Source organism: Limulus polyphemus, unplaced genomic scaffold (genome assembly GCF_000517525.1).
Source record: "Limulus polyphemus unplaced genomic scaffold, Limulus_polyphemus-2.1.2 Scaffold95, whole genome shotgun sequence".
In the NCBI taxonomy this organism is placed as follows: Eukaryota; Metazoa; Arthropoda; class Merostomata; order Xiphosura; family Limulidae; genus Limulus; species Limulus polyphemus.
This window is the reverse complement of record NW_013665705.1, coordinates 873,077-890,837: the sequence shown is the minus strand read 5'-3', so window position 1 is coordinate 890,837 and position 17,761 is coordinate 873,077. Positions and strand designations below refer to the sequence as shown.

General features: G+C 34.3%; 1 protein-coding gene across 1 annotated transcript in view; it reads right to left on the bottom strand.

Moving 5' to 3' along the window:
• LOC106469256 overlaps window positions 1-17,761 on the bottom strand; it is a 253,790-nt gene that overhangs the window by 157,040 nt on the left and 78,989 nt on the right. The window contains exon 2 of the mRNA XM_022398583.1: window positions 1,938-3,046. Within this exon, the coding sequence (XP_022254291.1) occupies window positions 1,938-3,000 (1,063 nt within the window). The 5' untranslated portion in view covers window positions 3,001-3,046. The remainder of the gene's footprint in view (window positions 1-1,937; window positions 3,047-17,761) is intronic.

The following is a 17,761-nucleotide window of genomic DNA, read 5'->3' as shown; positions in this document are numbered from 1 at the left end:
AGTTCTTTTAATGAGCCTTCATGATAGCTAGATGACCAATAAGGGAACATAATAACAGTGTGGTTCCTTAATCAGTTCTTTTAATGAGCCTTCATGATAGCTAGATGACCAATAAGGGAACATAATAACAATGTGGTTCCTTAACCAGTTCTTTTAATGAGCCTTCATGATAGCTAGATGACCAATAAGGGAACATAATAACAGTGTGGTTCCTTAATCAGTTCTTTTAATGAGCCTTCATGATAGCTAGATGACCAATAAGGGAACATAATAACAGTGTGGTTCCTTAATCAGTTCTTTTAATGAGCCTTCACGATAGGTATATGACCAATTAGGGTACATAGTAACAGTAAGGTTTCCTTAACCAGTTCTTTCAGTAAGACTTAATGATAGCTAGTTGACAAATATAAGAACATAATAATAGTAAGGTTTCTTTAACCTGCTCTTTTAACGAGCTTTTATATATTAGCCAGACGGCCAATAAGGGAACACAATAACGGTAAGGTTTCTTTAACTTGCTCTTTTAACGAGCCTTCATGGTAGCCAAACGACCAATAAGGGAGCATAATAATAGTAAGGTTTCCTTAACCTGCTCTTTTAACGAGCCTTCATGGTAGCCAGACGACCAATAAGAGAACATAATAATAGTAAGGTTTCCTTAACCTGCTCTTTTAACGAGCCTTCATGGTAGCCAGACGACCAATAAGAGAACAGAATAATGGTAAGGTTTCCTTAACCTGCTCTTTTAACGAGCCTTCATGAATAAAATCGTTGATTATAATTGTCTGTGAGGATTATTATCACGAATGACTTGTATAATGACTTATAAAGGTCATTAGGTAAGGTTTTAAAAGAGGAAGGTTCGGGAAATTTGAATTAAAGCGTAATTCTTTAATCTTTATTATTGAAGTTAACGAATATGAAACGTTATATTATTTAATGTAATTTATATGTAACATATCTTATACTCTGTTCAAAGAAGTTTTGATCCGTGAGTATACGGATTTACGAGTGAGTGAGGACATAATTTGTTGTTGTTTATGGTGTGTTTCTTTCTACAAGTTGGGTTGGATTTGTTCTGTTTTCGCTCGGTCCACAACGGGCAATCGAGCTCCTGATTTTAACGTTGTAAGACCCTAAACGTACCGCTCACCCATCGGGGGACTTTCTCAAAATTAACATTTACCACTATATCTAAGAAATATTCAGTTCATCGTCGAAATAAGTAGTCACTTTAATAATGTTCAAATTATATTGTTAAAATTGAAATATTGTATTGTTCAAATTATATTGTTAAAGTTGAAATATTATATTGTTCAAAATTATATTGTTAAAGTTGAAATATTATATTGTTCAAATTATATTGTTAAAGTTGAAATATTATATTGTTCAAATTATATTGTTAAAGTTGAAATATTATATTGTTCAAATTATATTGTTAAAGTTGAAATCCCTATTTTGATAGTAAAGAACGATGATATCTAAATTATAATAATTCTTGCAGTGGTGTTATATCACACATAAATTACTACTAAACGTCACGCTCCACCATTGGACTCTTTGTTAAGACTTGGTTTACCGGATTAATAAGAAAGATACTTGTAGTACGGCAGAGTACAACCAAAACAAACCGGCTAACCAATAAAGACAATTTAATAGAACGAATAAAACCAATTTATTACCATACATTTTAATGTCAAAATAGTTTAAGGTTTATATACTGAAAATAGCATAGCTCGTGCTAATGGCGGAGGAAGAGATAGGCCACCAAATATATGGATGTCAGGAAGCCCAGTAGCACGAAGCTAAGAGCTCTTGCGATTTAATCATCTTGCAAAATAATTTGTAGAGCAACGGTTTTTGTCTTTTTCGAATCACATATTTTTTTATTTAGTTTGTGAAAATGGTACCAAATATGTAATGAAACTAAAACTTACCGTTCTGAGAAGGAAGACCTAGATGAAAGCGACTATCCAGGGAATTACTCTTGGACGAAACATTAGACAGTGTTAAGTCGAGGAATCTTTGGATGTTATCAAGATTGAAATAGCTATTTATGTTTCTCTCTGGTGTTTGAGGAGTGGTTTCCTCCAAAGAATCTGGAGCAGAGTGCGTTTCTTTTCGAACAAATCGTAATTTTCGGAGTTCTCCACTACTGGGTTTTCGCATAGCGAAGTTTGAAATGTTGGCATCAGAGGGCGGTGGAGGAGGTACCTCTTGAGGAGGAGTGGCTGTACGAGAGTTGGGAGCACTATTATTTGATGCTGCTTCACGTACCTGGGGAGAAGTAAACTCAGTAAAGGATACGCCCTCTAAGCTGGGGGTAAGAGTCTGCACATGATGAGGAACATAGAGAGAAGGTTGAGTGATTCTGCTCTCATCTACTGACGTCTGGTGAACAAGTTTGGATCTACACTTGCCACGCTCCAGAGACATGGACCGCTGAAGCCCAGAACTACCTTTTCGTCGGGGGATGACGTCACTACGAACATCAGTATTTTCCTGTGGTAGTTCCATCTTACATGGGGTGAACATGTATTTTGAATTAACCTTTGGCAAGTTTTTGTAGAAGAAAGTAGTAGTAGAACGACATTTGTCTTCACACTCGGTCTGTTTGACACCCCGTTTTGAGTTAGACCGGGAAATCTTCGTTATCTGACTTGAAGAAGGAGCTGAAGAAGGCTTGTTACCTTCTGGTGATATATCACACTGGATGGCGGCATCTCTTTGCCATGGAAACCTGGGATCTCCTTGATGGGAGTTAATGTCCAAAGCACTACAATATGTATCCTCTGATAGGGTGGAGTAAGGGTTAAATTGTTCTGGCGGTAGTGGAGGAGCAACTTGCAAACATCCAGCACTTGCTTGACGTTCAGGGACAAGTTCTGCTTTTGGTACTGGAGAACCTTTTAAATTTTCTGAATAACTTCTTTTAGACCCAAACTTTTCTCGCAGTGACTTCGCTCTGGTTGAGAATGGAGTAGATTTACAGAGATTCATAGTTACTTCCTCAAGGAGTAGTTTCGGATGCCAAAAGTGTATTATACTGTAAGACAGAGAGAGTCTAATTACAAACGATCAAACAACGATACTTTTAACTTCTAGTGTTTTATGGAATTGTTAAAAACATGCATGTTTCGTACAGACTCACTTCAGATGACCAACAAATGCTTTCAAAAGGATTTCATTTGAACTCGATACAAACGACAAACAATTAAAAGAGTTTAAAATCAGTATGAACGAATTGTTTATTTCAATAAAAACAACAACACTAAATAGGCTAAAGTGTTATTAGCAAAACGCTTATCAGTGAAGTGTAAATCATAAAATAATTGACAGTTTTGATAAAAAAAAATCTACTGTTTGTTATTAAGAACAAAACCACACAGCGAGTTAAAAGTGCTCTGAGTACCGAGACAAGATGTTTAGCGTTGTAAGGCCTCAAACTGACCGCTAAGCTACCGGATCTAAATATATATACTCTCTATGAAAAGTTTCTTGTCATTTCTACCTGAAATCTCTTCCTTAGTAATTGCTAATGATATTTTCCTTTGTCTTAAAAAAAATCCCAGTAACTCAAAGTGTAGTCAGTGGTCCAATAATTCCAAAATGTAGATATAGGAATAATAATTCCAAAAATGTAGTTGGAGGCCTAATAATTCCAAAATGTAAGGATGTGGATAATTAACTCAAAAACGTAGTCAGTGGTCAAGAGGTCAAAACTTGTTTTTTTATGTGTCAGTATGCACATACGGAAAAATTATAAATGTAGAAAAGAAATGGGAGTCTTATATCAAACCATGTTGGTTTTAGAGTTTCCAATTACTGTGATTGTCTTACAGCCAATGAAAAGTGTTAAAATGATTTGTTAGAAATGTCGATACCACAACTCGAAAAAAATGAAGAAATATAAACTTTAAATGTGACCGTTTGATTTATATTTTAGTGTACTAAAACAAATAACACAACCGACTGAATTTATAATAAAATAAACTGCTGTCTTCACTTGGTGAAAGAAAAAGTTCCCGTTAGAAAAAAAGCAAACAAACGAGAAATAGTCAGAATTTCCTTTGATAGTGGAAATAAACAGTAAGCTAATCTTCTTATGTCTAGAATGACGTGTTCATATATGAATTAATTATGTATTTGCAGTTTCACATTTAGAACTTTTCAATGCATGAGTGCGCATCGTGGTGTTATATTTTGAGGAGCCAGAGGCTAGAATATAGAACGCTGTTTAGTGTTACGTGTTCCAGAACGTTTCGTAAAATTATTTATAAGGTAACTTTTGAAACGTGAGCATACTACACTCTTGAGAGAGTTATCTTTTGCATATCTGTAAATCAATAAATTATGACCACCTTTCCGGTAAATAGGTACAGATATTCATTAAATGAAACGATTCTAATACAGTTGATTCATCGCTGAAGTTATTTAATAAAGTTATTGTTCTAACGCAAAATTACACAATGGATTATCTGGTCAATGTCCCCCTCGGGGAATCTAACTCCGGATTTTAAATTTCTAAGGCTGCACACTTACCGCTCAACCACCAAAGGGCATAGTTGATGAAGTACGTAATTGGCCTTCTCTACAACTTTTCTGATACACTTTTTTTATCCATGTAGCTAAAATTGTCAATATTTATTTCTAATTACTTATCAGTATATGATAACTTGTCTTTTATTTAAAAAGTATCTTCCTATCAAATTAGCCCGGCATGGCCAGGTGGTTAGGGCACTCGACTCCCAATCTGAGGGTCGCGGTTTCGAATCCCCGTCACACCAAACATGCTCGCCCTTTCAGCCGTGGGGGCGTTATAATGTGACGGTCAATCCCACTATTCGTTGGTAAAAGAGTAGCCCAAGAGTTGGCGGTGGGTGGTGATGACTAGTTGCCTTCCCTCTAGTCTTACACTGCTAAATTAGGGACGGCTAGCGCAGATAGCCCTCGTGTTTTGCCCAAAAACAAACAAACTTGTATGTCTGTCTATCTATCTATTTATTTATTGCATTGTAACTTTTTATCTACCTCTCCAGACTTAATTAGTTGTTGTCTGTTATTAAGCACGAAGCTACACAAAAGACTATCTGTGCTCTGCCCACTACGGGAATCGAAAACAGGTTTCGAACAGTATAAATTTGCAAACATACCGTTATGCCACTGGGGGGCAATTAGTTGTCTATCATCTACCTATATTTTATCCAAATCTTTTTTTGTTAAAAACGAAAAAAAAAGTCCAACAGAAGACACTTTGTAAAGGTTTACAAGTGATATATCACGTGTGATTTAAGTGGGAAACAATGAAATAAGAGGGAAAATACAATTCCAGGGTAACTGATTTGATATAAACTTGGAATTATAAATGTTGCGTTTGAAGATTTGTAAGAAAAAAAGCGATATTTGTTCAATGTGATTAAACAAAGTCGTGATTAAATTAACGTTTCGATCAAACACTGGTTAGTTAATTATAATGTAGGTGGGGCAGGAAATGTTACACGCTGTTGGTGTAAAAATATTATTTCAGTAAACAAGTCAGTTTTGATAAACCAATTTGCAACCATACGACTGTAAACTCTATAATATCCTCTTGTAAAACGGATGATATAGCAAATATTCCCCCCTGGAGTAGAATTAATTAAACTGGATTCTCTTGGAGAAAAATTAATTAAATTGAATGTTGAAAAATATACACATCCTTGCTGAAATACCGAGGGCTAATTGTACTTTATAAGCATGATTTGCATATATAAGTACTGTATGGTGTTGTGTGTCACCGCAAGTGTGATACTTGACGCTATAAGCGACATATGTAATACTTATATATTTGATTCACAACGAATTGCCCCTAGTGGTTCAGTGATAAATCTGAAGGCTTATACCCACGGTGGACACAGCACAGGTAGCTCATTGTGTAACTTAATGCTTAACAACAACAAGAACAAAAAAAGAACATAACGAATTTCCGACATTTGACAGCTGAAAATGTTGCAATGGATAGATTTAGATATATATATGTCACAGCCCTTTTAGAAGAAGAAAATCTGTAAAACGATATTGTCAAAGGATACGCCATTTCGTAGTAGTCTTCAATGTCCATTATGGTATCGAACGAACCGACCAAACAATTACTTAAGAAAGCAGCGGGTTATGGTTACGAAAAAGAATCTTTCGACTCAAAGAGCCATTTTGGTAAAATTGAGCATATTAATAAATAAGGATTTGTAGCTTACGAATGAGAATAAGTTACCAGATACACCTCTACATGAGAAATATGGCAGAATACATTAAATTTATAATAGTTTCATTCAGCCACACACATCTATCAAGTGTCCAGATGCGGTGTCAATAGATGTTAGTAGCCAATCTCCAAGTACACTAGAAGGTCTGTTGAAAGCTCATCAAGGTGTCTTGTCGAAGATTGACCTCATCATATTTCGTAAGTGCTTGTTATAATGATTGCGTTCGACGATAAAAGAATTAAATCCGTCTGCAACACAGAACATGAAACATTGTTCTTACATAGTGCGACTAACAAACAGCAAAGTTAAGTGTGGCTTGGTTAGGAATGTATGTTGAAAGCAAAAATATATACTAAGTCTTAAGTTGATTAAGTAAACGAACGGAGATAAATGTCGGAAACGTCAATTTATAGCAAAAAACATCCGATTTGATTTACTGGTTAGAGAATATAATCCTGCAAGCTAAAATCACTGTGATTAATGATTAAATCAAACGACATTAACATTTTACTCGTTTAACTGGCTTAGGCTACTCTATTAGCTTAGGCTACATGTATAGGATAACTTTGGGTCAAGTATCTATAGATTCGAAAGGTTATAGCAAAGCTTTTTACCAGTTATGCAAAACGAAAACATGCGAGTAATACTAACTTGGTGTTTATTGCATTCGTATAACATTTTTCATGTGTTTACTAAGAGAAGCATGTTCGAAATTGAGGCCAAAATATCTTTGATCAATTAATCTGGGCGCAAGTTGATTCTGTGGTAGAGCTATGAATTTAAGAGAGTCGGATTCGAATCCGAGCGATACAACAAAATATATCTCGAATTTTAAGCTGCGGGTGTGTGAAAAGAGTGACGGTCAATCGTTTAGCGTAAGTGGTGGGTGCTAGGGTGCTGCTGACTGACTACCTTCTGTCTGATCAATAGCCCAAAATTAGGGACAGAGACAGACATTCTTAGTAACTTTGACATAAATGCAAGATACAAATACATATAGAAATATAATACATTTTAACGTAAAAATATAATATGGGTTTCTTACATATTCTATATATATATATAGGTAGAACATATAAACTTCTCTCAAATTAAATCTATTGATAAGTTTGCGAAGGAAAGGGTCATAACATGACGCAATATGCAAAACGAAAACTCATGTATGTTTACATTTTCCTGTTCACAGTATAGGTGGATTCAAATCGTATTGTTTAAATATGATAGTGATTGATGTAATATAAAATATTTAAGTGAGGTGAACTAACTAACATTAGCTTCAGAGAGTTATCAAAAATGGTTTTTACACTCACGACTTCTTATAGAGCATTTTAACTAATTACATTGCTTATAGAACATTGTTACAAATCATATTGCTTATAGAGCATGGTTGGTAACAATGTTCTATGAGCAGTCTAATTAGTAACAATGTTGTACAAAAATATAACTAAGAAAAATGCTCTATAAGCAGCATGGTTGGTAACAATGTTCTATGAGCAGTCTAATTAGTAACAATGCTCTACAAAAAATGTAATAAGAAAAAATGCTCCATGAGCAGTATGATTAGTAACAGTGCTCTATAAGCAGTGTAATTAATTAAAATATTTTATAAACAGTATGATTAGTAACAAAGCTCTATAAACAGTACGATTATTAATAATATTCTGCAAGAAAGGTAATTACTAAAAAATGCTCTATAAGCAGTATGATTTGTCACAATGTTCTATAAGCAATGTAATTAGTTAAAATGCTTTGCTTATAGAGCATTTTTCTTAGTTATATTTTTGTTCAACATTGTTACTAATTAGACTGCTCATAGGGCATTGTTATTAATTAGTTTGCTTATAGAACATTGCTTCATATATAACTACAGCACCCTCTAATTACCAAAACGAACTTAACGTGGATTATTTATCGTCTGCCTCCTCTGTCCGCCGTCGCGAATTAAAAAAAAACGACTTAAAATACATAAAAGGAACACACGTAAAGAAATCTTAATCTTACTGTTTCGGTGAAATGGGATGACTAAAAGACTCACTTTCAAACGAATCGTTTCTGTTCGTGCTGGCACCGCCACTACTTGACCATAACTGATCAGACATAAGAGAACATATTACTAAAAGCTAAAGAAATTATTACTCTTAAATTTGTTTAACGCAAACTGGATTTATTTGTTTGAAATTAAGCAAAAGATGCACAATGGGCTATCTGTGCTCTGCCCACCACGGGTATCTAAACCCGGTTTCTACCGTTGTAAGTCCGCAGACATATCGCTGTGCCACTAGGGGTGGGAGAAAACTGGAGTTTATTATGAGACATTTCTATAAACTTAAATAAAAATCAATACCTATATCTCCAGAATGTAACTTTATTACCTCAATAGCCCCACAGTGGCACAGCGGTATGTCTGCGGACTTACAACGCTAGAAACCGGGTTTCGATACCCGTGGTGGGCAGAGCACAGATAGCCCTTGTGTAGCTTTGTGCATAATTAAAAACAAACAAACAAACAATTACCTCAATATTTCGTTATTACAGTTTAGTCAAGAGCTATCCATATCCTTAAAGTTCTATAATCCAGTGAATTAGTGAACTTGGGGGATATCGATAGCTCCTGCCGAAGCTGTAATAGCGAAATATTGAGGTAATAAAGTTACATTCATGAGATATAGGTATTGATTTTTATTTAAATGCTAAAGTTTTTTGTTGACAAATATCGTGACCTCGGATAAAAGCTATCAGGAAGACGCTCTATAATGTAGGATATTACACTTTCTTGATAGTTAGTTCTTTTTTTTATTTCACATGGCGGTACTCTTGTACCAGATGTTATGCGAATTGGTATTGAAAGTACTATTGTCATGGCGAAATTGAAAGAAGAAATACCTATATAAACAGTACTAGATGAAGAAAGAATATAAGACACAGATGAAAATGAGTTGTAGCAAGATTATCTATATACACGCATATATATGTATATATATATATGTGTGTGTGTGTGTTGTGTGTGTGTGTGTGTGTGTGTAGGACTGTATAAAAGGAAAGATATGGAGATTTGAAAATAAAACGCGAAAAAAGAAACGAATCATAAAATGAAAAGAATACGAGTTTTAAAATTCCAGTCTAGCTTAATAAATCTAGAAATAAATTACGAAAAAACGGAAACTCGTGACAAGAAGTACATGAAGTATCTTGGGAGGAAAATAGTTGATATTTGTTCGACAAGGATGAGTTTGTTTCAGAATTTCGCAAAAAAACTGCACAATGGCTATCTGCAGACAGTCGTCACAATGCCTATCTGCAGACAGTCGTCACAATACCTATCTGCACACAGTTGTCACAATGCCTATCTGCACACAGTCGTCACAATACCTATCTGCAGACAGTTGTCACAATGCCTATCTGCAGACAGTCGTCACAATGTGTGCAGATAGGCATTGTGACAACTGTCTGCAGATAGGCATTGTGACGACTGTCTGGAGATAGGCAGTCGTCACAATGCCTATCTGCACACAGTCGTCACAATGCCTATCTGCACACAGTCGTCTCTAATTTTGAGCTGATAGAATAGAGGAAGGGCAGCTAGTCATCAGCATCCACCAACACCTCTTGGGTTACTCTTCTCTGATCGGATAGTGAGATTTGACCGTCACTCTTAGATGCACCCACGATCTCAAAGTGCGGAGTGCGTTTTTGCGGCAATTTGTCGCGAACCATGAATCCTCAGATTCACAGTTCGGAACGCTAAATGCTAAGTCACGGCCAATCCGGAGAGGACGAGAAAGAAAACCTGAAAATACAGAGAAAAAACCATTTGGCTTTTTAGATAATCATAGGTTTAATACTTTCACTACCTGGGTTTTAAAATAATGTCAATGTCACTTAAGTCAATCTCACTAGATAAATGTATAGTATTCGCTTTAACTGTCAGTTGTAACTCTTATACCTGATCCGTTATAGTTTACCATAAACGTTTTTTACCACTTCATGTTGACTGAGATTACCATATACGGTTAAGAAATCGATAGTAATGTCTTCCAATTTTTACAGTGTATCCAAAATAACACGTTGAATTAAATATTATCATAAATATTTCTTAGATTCGTCACCTGAATTAGCAGAACAAAACATAACTTGTAGTAAGTGTGATGTCACATCCAGGTATTCTTTAATTTGTTATCACTTATCATGAAAAAAGTTGTCTCTATGCTGTAGAACATATGGTTCTATTCTTTAATTCAAATAGTCAAACTACACGTTTGTCGGTACGCTTTCTGTATCTACAGACACCGGATAAAATTAATAAATTAAAGAAACTTGAATAAAACCATAGGGTTTCATCATTTTAAAAACATCAGACAGCTTGAAAGTATGAGAAACTTAGAAACACAGGAGTAAGTAAAAGAAGCGATGAATCGAGATAAAAAAACTTGATTCCGTTTGATAGCTGGAAAAACTCAAGCAATCAGAACTCGATTTATGTAAAAGAATGTTATTCAAGATCTGAATATCCATGCAGAAAGTTTTCAGTGGATTTTTATGTATTCTTCATCTTCTTTCACCCCATTGATCGTCAACTTAGCGGCTGTTTATGAAATAAGATTTCCGAAAGGCCCAAGATAATTGGCAGTTTATCTGGTGCTCTTCACAAACACTTGTCACGTACATCCTTAGGATGTAGCTATATACCTGAAGCTATAGTAAGGGCCCTAACATCATCCACTTATGATCTGCCTGCATGTCCCATCACATACCCAGATAATGAATATGTACAAACAAATTTATCGTTATCACGCCATATTAACATTAGTACATTTTCAATCAAAAACACAGCTCGCCCATCTTGCGATCAACAAAAGATTATTTAAAGAAATAAATGCTTAGTTTTATACTTCACATAAAATGTGCTTTTGGTTGCAAAATATGCGTGGATCTCACAATTGTGTGATTTCTCTTTGTCTTTTTGTTGGCAGTACCTACGAATAGTGTCTTACAAATAAGAAACAAATTATGAAAATCTATCTAAATTACACAACAGACAGATTGAGAAGATAGCAGCAAGAAATAATCTGAAATTTATCGAAACTATAGACATTATTCTGCTGTTTACAAAATTAAATTGACAAATAAATCACGAAGTTCAAACTAAGATATGATAATGACAGCTGTTTCTTTATTAAAATACCTTACATGAATTGATTGTTAGTGTGCTCGACTCGTAATCTGTCAACAGCTTTGACCTCAGTGCATTGTAAAAAAACCTTTAGTCTTTCCTTTTGGTTAACTGTTTGCATCATCTATTACTGCTAAATTTTTATTTGTTTGTTTTTCTTAAGCACAAATCTACACAATGGGCTATCTATACTCTGCCCACCATGGGTATTGAAACCCGATTTCTGACGTTGTAAGCCCGCAGATATTACGCTGTGCCACTAGGGGGGGGGGCACTGCCAATTAAGTATAGTTATGTATACCTATTTTGAACTGTTTTATACATATCACTATATTAGCACTTGTAGCTGAATGCAATTTGACGGAAGGTAAGTTTTTGATAAATATATTCTTTATAATTTTTAAGCTGGATTTTATCTTTTTTTCTAATTCAATGAATAAGATTTTATCTGACTGACTAGTTGAAAAATGGTCTGTTGCTTGAACCCCTTCATACGATTTTATACCCAAAATTTGTTATTTTGCTCTCTTTTCTTCTTTAGTTTTCTTTTTTTGTTGTCGACCTTTACTATGAGATATTGCTTCTGAAGACGAGGAAAAAATGTGAAAAACAATTATTCAAGACTCACATTTTTCGTTTCAAATACTAGAAAGAGCTTTCATTTCCAGTTCTCTGAATGTGGAAAATAATCACGTTCCGTTCCTTTTTTATATTCTATTCAAAAAGTTCTGTACACCAGCAGCAAATACATAAAAACAAAGTTAAATTAGAAATATATTAAATATGTAATATCGTGAAAGGAATTTTGAGCTTCTCGAAATCCTACGAATATAAATGATTTAAATCAACCTCCTCATTTTAAGTCTCAAACAAGCATCAAAATTTACAAGAAACACAAAAAGAATTTTGATGAAACACCAGCAGATGGAATGTACATTATTTCAATCAAAAATAAATGACGCCTTTTCTTTCCTAGCTAGCCTGTCCCGCCAGTGGCACAGCGGTATGTCTGCGGACTTTTAAAGCTAGAAACTGTAGTTTCGATACCCGTGATGGGCAGAGCAGAGATAGCCCATTGTGTAGCTATGTGCTTAACTACAAACAAACCTAACTAGCCCCTGTATATTTTAACTTGACACTGCTAAAATATCTGTATTTAAGTTATATTTGTTGATAAAATATTATTCGATATTTTATTTCTATAGTATTTTTTATTTCCAACAAACACCAAATATGTTCCAGTAACTTCCTTAATTGCTTTCTGAAACTCACAACAGTACAAGTTTTGAATAGATAATAATTACCATTTACGTATTCTTGATTATTTTAGGATTTCGTGCAAAGCTGCACATAAGATGTCTTCGTAAAACTTTCCATAATTTCAAAGTGATAAACTAGAAAGAAAGCAGCTAGTAAACAGTATCCAACTTTTAGGTTACTTTTGTCTGAACTAATAGTGGGACTTGACGTCACTCTTACAGCGCATATTACATCAGATATGCTACTTCCCCTCCCCCTCAAATAATGTAATATGAAGTGATAATACTTACTATCTTCGTGCCTAACATAGCCGGTGGCTTATGAGATGTAGTTAAGGAAACATTTAAACATTTTATGTAGGTTAATACATATGGCCATCGATTTTTAGGATATCTTGGAAATACGCTAGCGACACCTGTTGTTTTCTTTTTTGTATGCATTTCTTATTTCTCTATCTTTTAATCACGCACTTTCTGCTCCAACACGAACAGACACAGTGCTTGATAAATTGGGATTTGTGGCTTTTGAAGTACGTTATGATGATCAATGATGTATTTGACTTCTGCTTACACAACTCCATTATAAACTTTGGTAAACACCCTCGGTTATTTCTACTTTGAAGAGCTTGTAGATCTCTCATTCGTGTGATTGATAAACTTTCTTGATAAATAATATCATTTGCCGGTAGACGTCGTTGTTTCCAATAAATCTCAGAATATTCCTTTTTTATTATTATTATTTCTTCCAGATTTATTTTCGATATTTAAAGTAGCATAAGAAGAAAATAATTCTTTACATAAAAAATATAATAGTGCTAAAAAATTAACCAGTGATATAAAATAATCTGGATTTCAAAATTCTTGAAAATCTTCTGACGCAGCCAGCTTTTTTTTTATTAGTGCGAGTACAACTTAAAAATTGATAAGTTTCTATGGGAAGCTAAGCCTATTATGTGCATTAACGATTCCTTTTTTTTTTGTTTTTGTAACGACTTTTCACTACATTTATTTTCGTACAGATTAAGTACACATAAAATATAATTTGTGAATGGTTGAATGAATATAGGGTTTGCACATCTTACAACTCGTGAAAGTTAAAGCTAATATGATGCAGTTTAACATAAATCTACTATGTTGAAAAAGAAAAAAAAAGGTTTGATATATATATGGTTTCATTTTCATATTGTAATCTCGTGAGACATCAGCTCCAATTTGCTAACTGCACGCCCCCTTGCTTAAGTGACGTCAGTACAAGGAAAACAAAATCTTAATGGTTACCGTGTGATACATAACTAGATTCGTTGCATTAGTGAGATTCAACAATAAAGGACGAGAAAACAAACGAACATTAAAACACCCACGATTAACCCCAAAACAATACCTTCGTAACATTGGTATTTAAGTTAATAATTTTAGGAAGTGACCTTCCGGCAAAAAAGTAATTACTTAGATGAGAAAATATTAACTTTAAAAAATTTAGAAGTTATTGTTCAGCTACCGTTAAATGAGCTAGCGACACTCGAGCGTGGACATGGCTCTTTTATGAAGCTAGACTTATAATGGAAAATATCAGGAAAATTCATCATTAGTTCTGCATGAAAAGCCGGGAAAAGTTGTGAAATAGTTTTTTTTTTTTCTAATTTGGTGAGTGTGAGTGGCCAGTTAAAAAGTTACTAGAAAACTTTATCATTGCAAGCATGTTTGCTAAAAGGAGAAACCAATGAAATTTACACAGCTACACAATGGGCTATCTGTGCTCTGCCTGCCACGGGTATCGAAACCCGGATTCTAGCGTTGTCAGTCTGCAGACATACCGCTGTGCCACTGGGGGGCGAAGGAAATAATATCTGAATTGTATTGTAAACTTGGGAGAGGGAGGGGACCTAAGACTCCTATCTATAGTTCCACTCTGAGCGCAATTTGCGTCAGTTGCGTTCAAGCTCTGAATTATTCGACAGTTATTTGAATAGTATTATACTTGCTAATAACAATTTCCATAAAAAATATTAAATATTCTATTTATTTTCTTTACTTCAAATAAAGTTCAATTTTTCATGATGTATTAATTTCATTTTTATTTAGATCTCAAAATATAACATGCATCAAATTCGATGACGAGAAACCCACTTTGAGACTAATAACTCTTGGAGACGACTTGAATGGATAATGAAGAAAAACTTTAACATAAGTTTAATGATGACAAAACGTTGTACATTTGCTGTTATGTTAAACTTATATTAAAGTTTTTCTTCATTACCCATTCAAGCTGAGTTATAACAAGTATCAATTCCATTTCGACATAACAAAATCCCGGTTGACTAGCGTTAACTCGTTATCTAGTTGATTGAATTTTTATTCAATAAAAACTGAAGAGTAAAGAATTTTTTCTTTTTTCATTAAATCAAACCGTATATGGTGAGTATTGGGGATAGTTTAAAATGAAGTGCAAATCCGAATCACGTTGCGCGTAATAATATCGTTTCATGTAGATAAATAATCAAGGGAAGAACTTTCCCTAAGTAATTCAATCTAGTAATGCTAAAGATTTTTATTCTGCATCGTAGGTTTTTCCGATTGCTTAAGACCCTACATTTTTGTAGAGAGCAACTTGACAGTTTTTAATCTATCTCTTCTTGGAAAACCCACTTACGTCGCTCCAGAATCTAACAAATGATTAAATCTCTTGAGCCAATAAACACTTTTCCTCGGTGAAAATTACTATTTTCTAAAGCAAATCAAGATTTTATTTATTCTAAGAAATGTTGAAGTCCCAAGAACAATCGTGTTAAAATCTTGTTGTTGAAGTCCCAAGAACAATCGTGTTAAAATCATGTTGTTGAGTCCCAAGAACAATCGTGTTAAAATCATGTTGTTGAAGTCCCAAGAACAATCGTGTTAAAATCATGTTGTTGAAGTCCCAAGAACAATCGTGTTAAAATCATGTTGTTGAAGTCCCAAGAACAATCGTGTTAAAATCATGTTGTTGAAGTCTCAAGAACAATCGTGTTAAAATCATGTAAAATCTTTATTCTTACTTGAGAATATTCTTAACGTAAAATCAGATGTTTTTGAGATATATCATCTTCTGTTATCTAAGCATGTATGACGATTTGATAATTTGTTGAAAATGGAGTAACTCATTCTAGCCCCCCCCCCCCAGTAGCACAGCAGATGTCTGCGGATTTACAACGCTAGAAACCTAGTTTCGATACCCGTGGGGGCAGAGCACAGATAGCCCATTGTGTAGCTTTGTGATTTACTTCAAACAAACAAACAAAACAAACTCATTCTACGTAAGTTTACAAAATGCTCAATACTATAATACAAATATTTTTAATATTAAAAATATATACTAGTTTCTGAGCAGCTAAAGCAGGCTACCTTCATTATTAGTGTTAGGAAGTAAATAGTTAAAGTTTCTAATGATCGCCATTAATTTCAGTTATCGCAAATATCAACAGATTAGTTTCGTGCGTAATCATGCTAACCATTAGCTTCATAAGTGTATTGTATGTTGTCAGAGTGTTTAGAAATGACGTCATATTTATTGTGAAGATTGTCACAGCTTTTGTGTTTGTAACCACAGTAACTGAGTACGCCGTTACAGGTATGGTACATGTAACAGTTATTACATACGTGTTGTAAGACTTGTTTTGTTTTGCAGCATGGATCTTATGTTTATTTTTAACTTGAAAACGTGTCCGAATTTTGAAATTAGTTATAATACTAGTAGTTGTCCTATATCTAGCCCCCCCCCCAGGGGCACGGCGGTATGTCTGCGGACTTACAACGCTAGAATCCGGATTTCGATACTCGTGGTGGGCAGAGCACAGATAGCCCATTGTGTAGCTATGTGCTTAACTACGAACAAACAAAAACCCTATATCTAACCTGGTTGTTTTGTTTCTGCCCCCAAACTGTCTCTCCTAACTTATCGGGATGAAAATGTTTCTGTAGAGGTATGTTTTCTTTTCTTTCGACAGCAATATATCTACTGTAGTAAATCACAAATCAAAGAATAATAGTTTTAGTCAGAAAGATGTGACAATTGTCAGGATATTACGTTGAAACAAAGGTGGAAATGTACAAGAATTGTCTATTTATTTTGGGCCCATTTTCAACTTTTAATGATTAGACAGAAAAAAAAAGGACACGAGAATATATTCTCAGACCAGATAACTACAAATAATCAACAGAAACTGCCATACTGATGGTAATAATAAACGTCACTAGATTCCAATATAATTACTAAAATAATTCCCCATTACTATCACTATTATACTTACATTAATCAACAGAAACTTCCATACTGATGGTAATAATAAACGTCACTGGATTCCAATATAATTACTAAAATAGTTCCACATTACTATCGCTGTTATACTCACATTAATCAACAGAAACTGCCATACTGATGGTAATAATAAACGTCACTAGATTCCAATATAATTACTAAAATAATTCCACATTACTATCACTATTATACTTACATTAATCAACAGAAACTGCCATACTGATGGTAATAATAAACGTCACTAGATTCCAATATAATTACTAAAATAGTCCCCCATTACTATCGCTTTATACTTACATTAATCAACAGAAACTGCCATACTGATGGTAATAATAAACGTCACTAGATTCCAATATAATTACTAAAATAGTCCCCCATTACTATCGCTTTATACTTACATTAATCAACAGACTGTTTTCATCTCTTTAAGCCACACATCCTAAAATCTAAACTCTAGATAATTTTTTTTTCAATTAATCTAACAATAGGATATCCAGATGTTTAAACTCTATTAAAATTGAGTAGTTAATATTTTAACTCAGTCAGCTAGTAAGTACACAAGAACATAAAACAAACACGATGTATCACAAGACTCGCATCCCTGATATTCATTTCATATTTCTTTCCTTTTAGTGTGCAGAACGAAACGAAGATGTATATTAGACAATTGTTTTGAACATTTTGTAACAGGATACATCTATTCCCCCAGCATTACCTGGTGGTAGGTCACTCGACTCGCAATCTGAGGGTCGCGGTTTCAACTCCCCGTCCCACCAACATGCTCGCCCTTTCACGC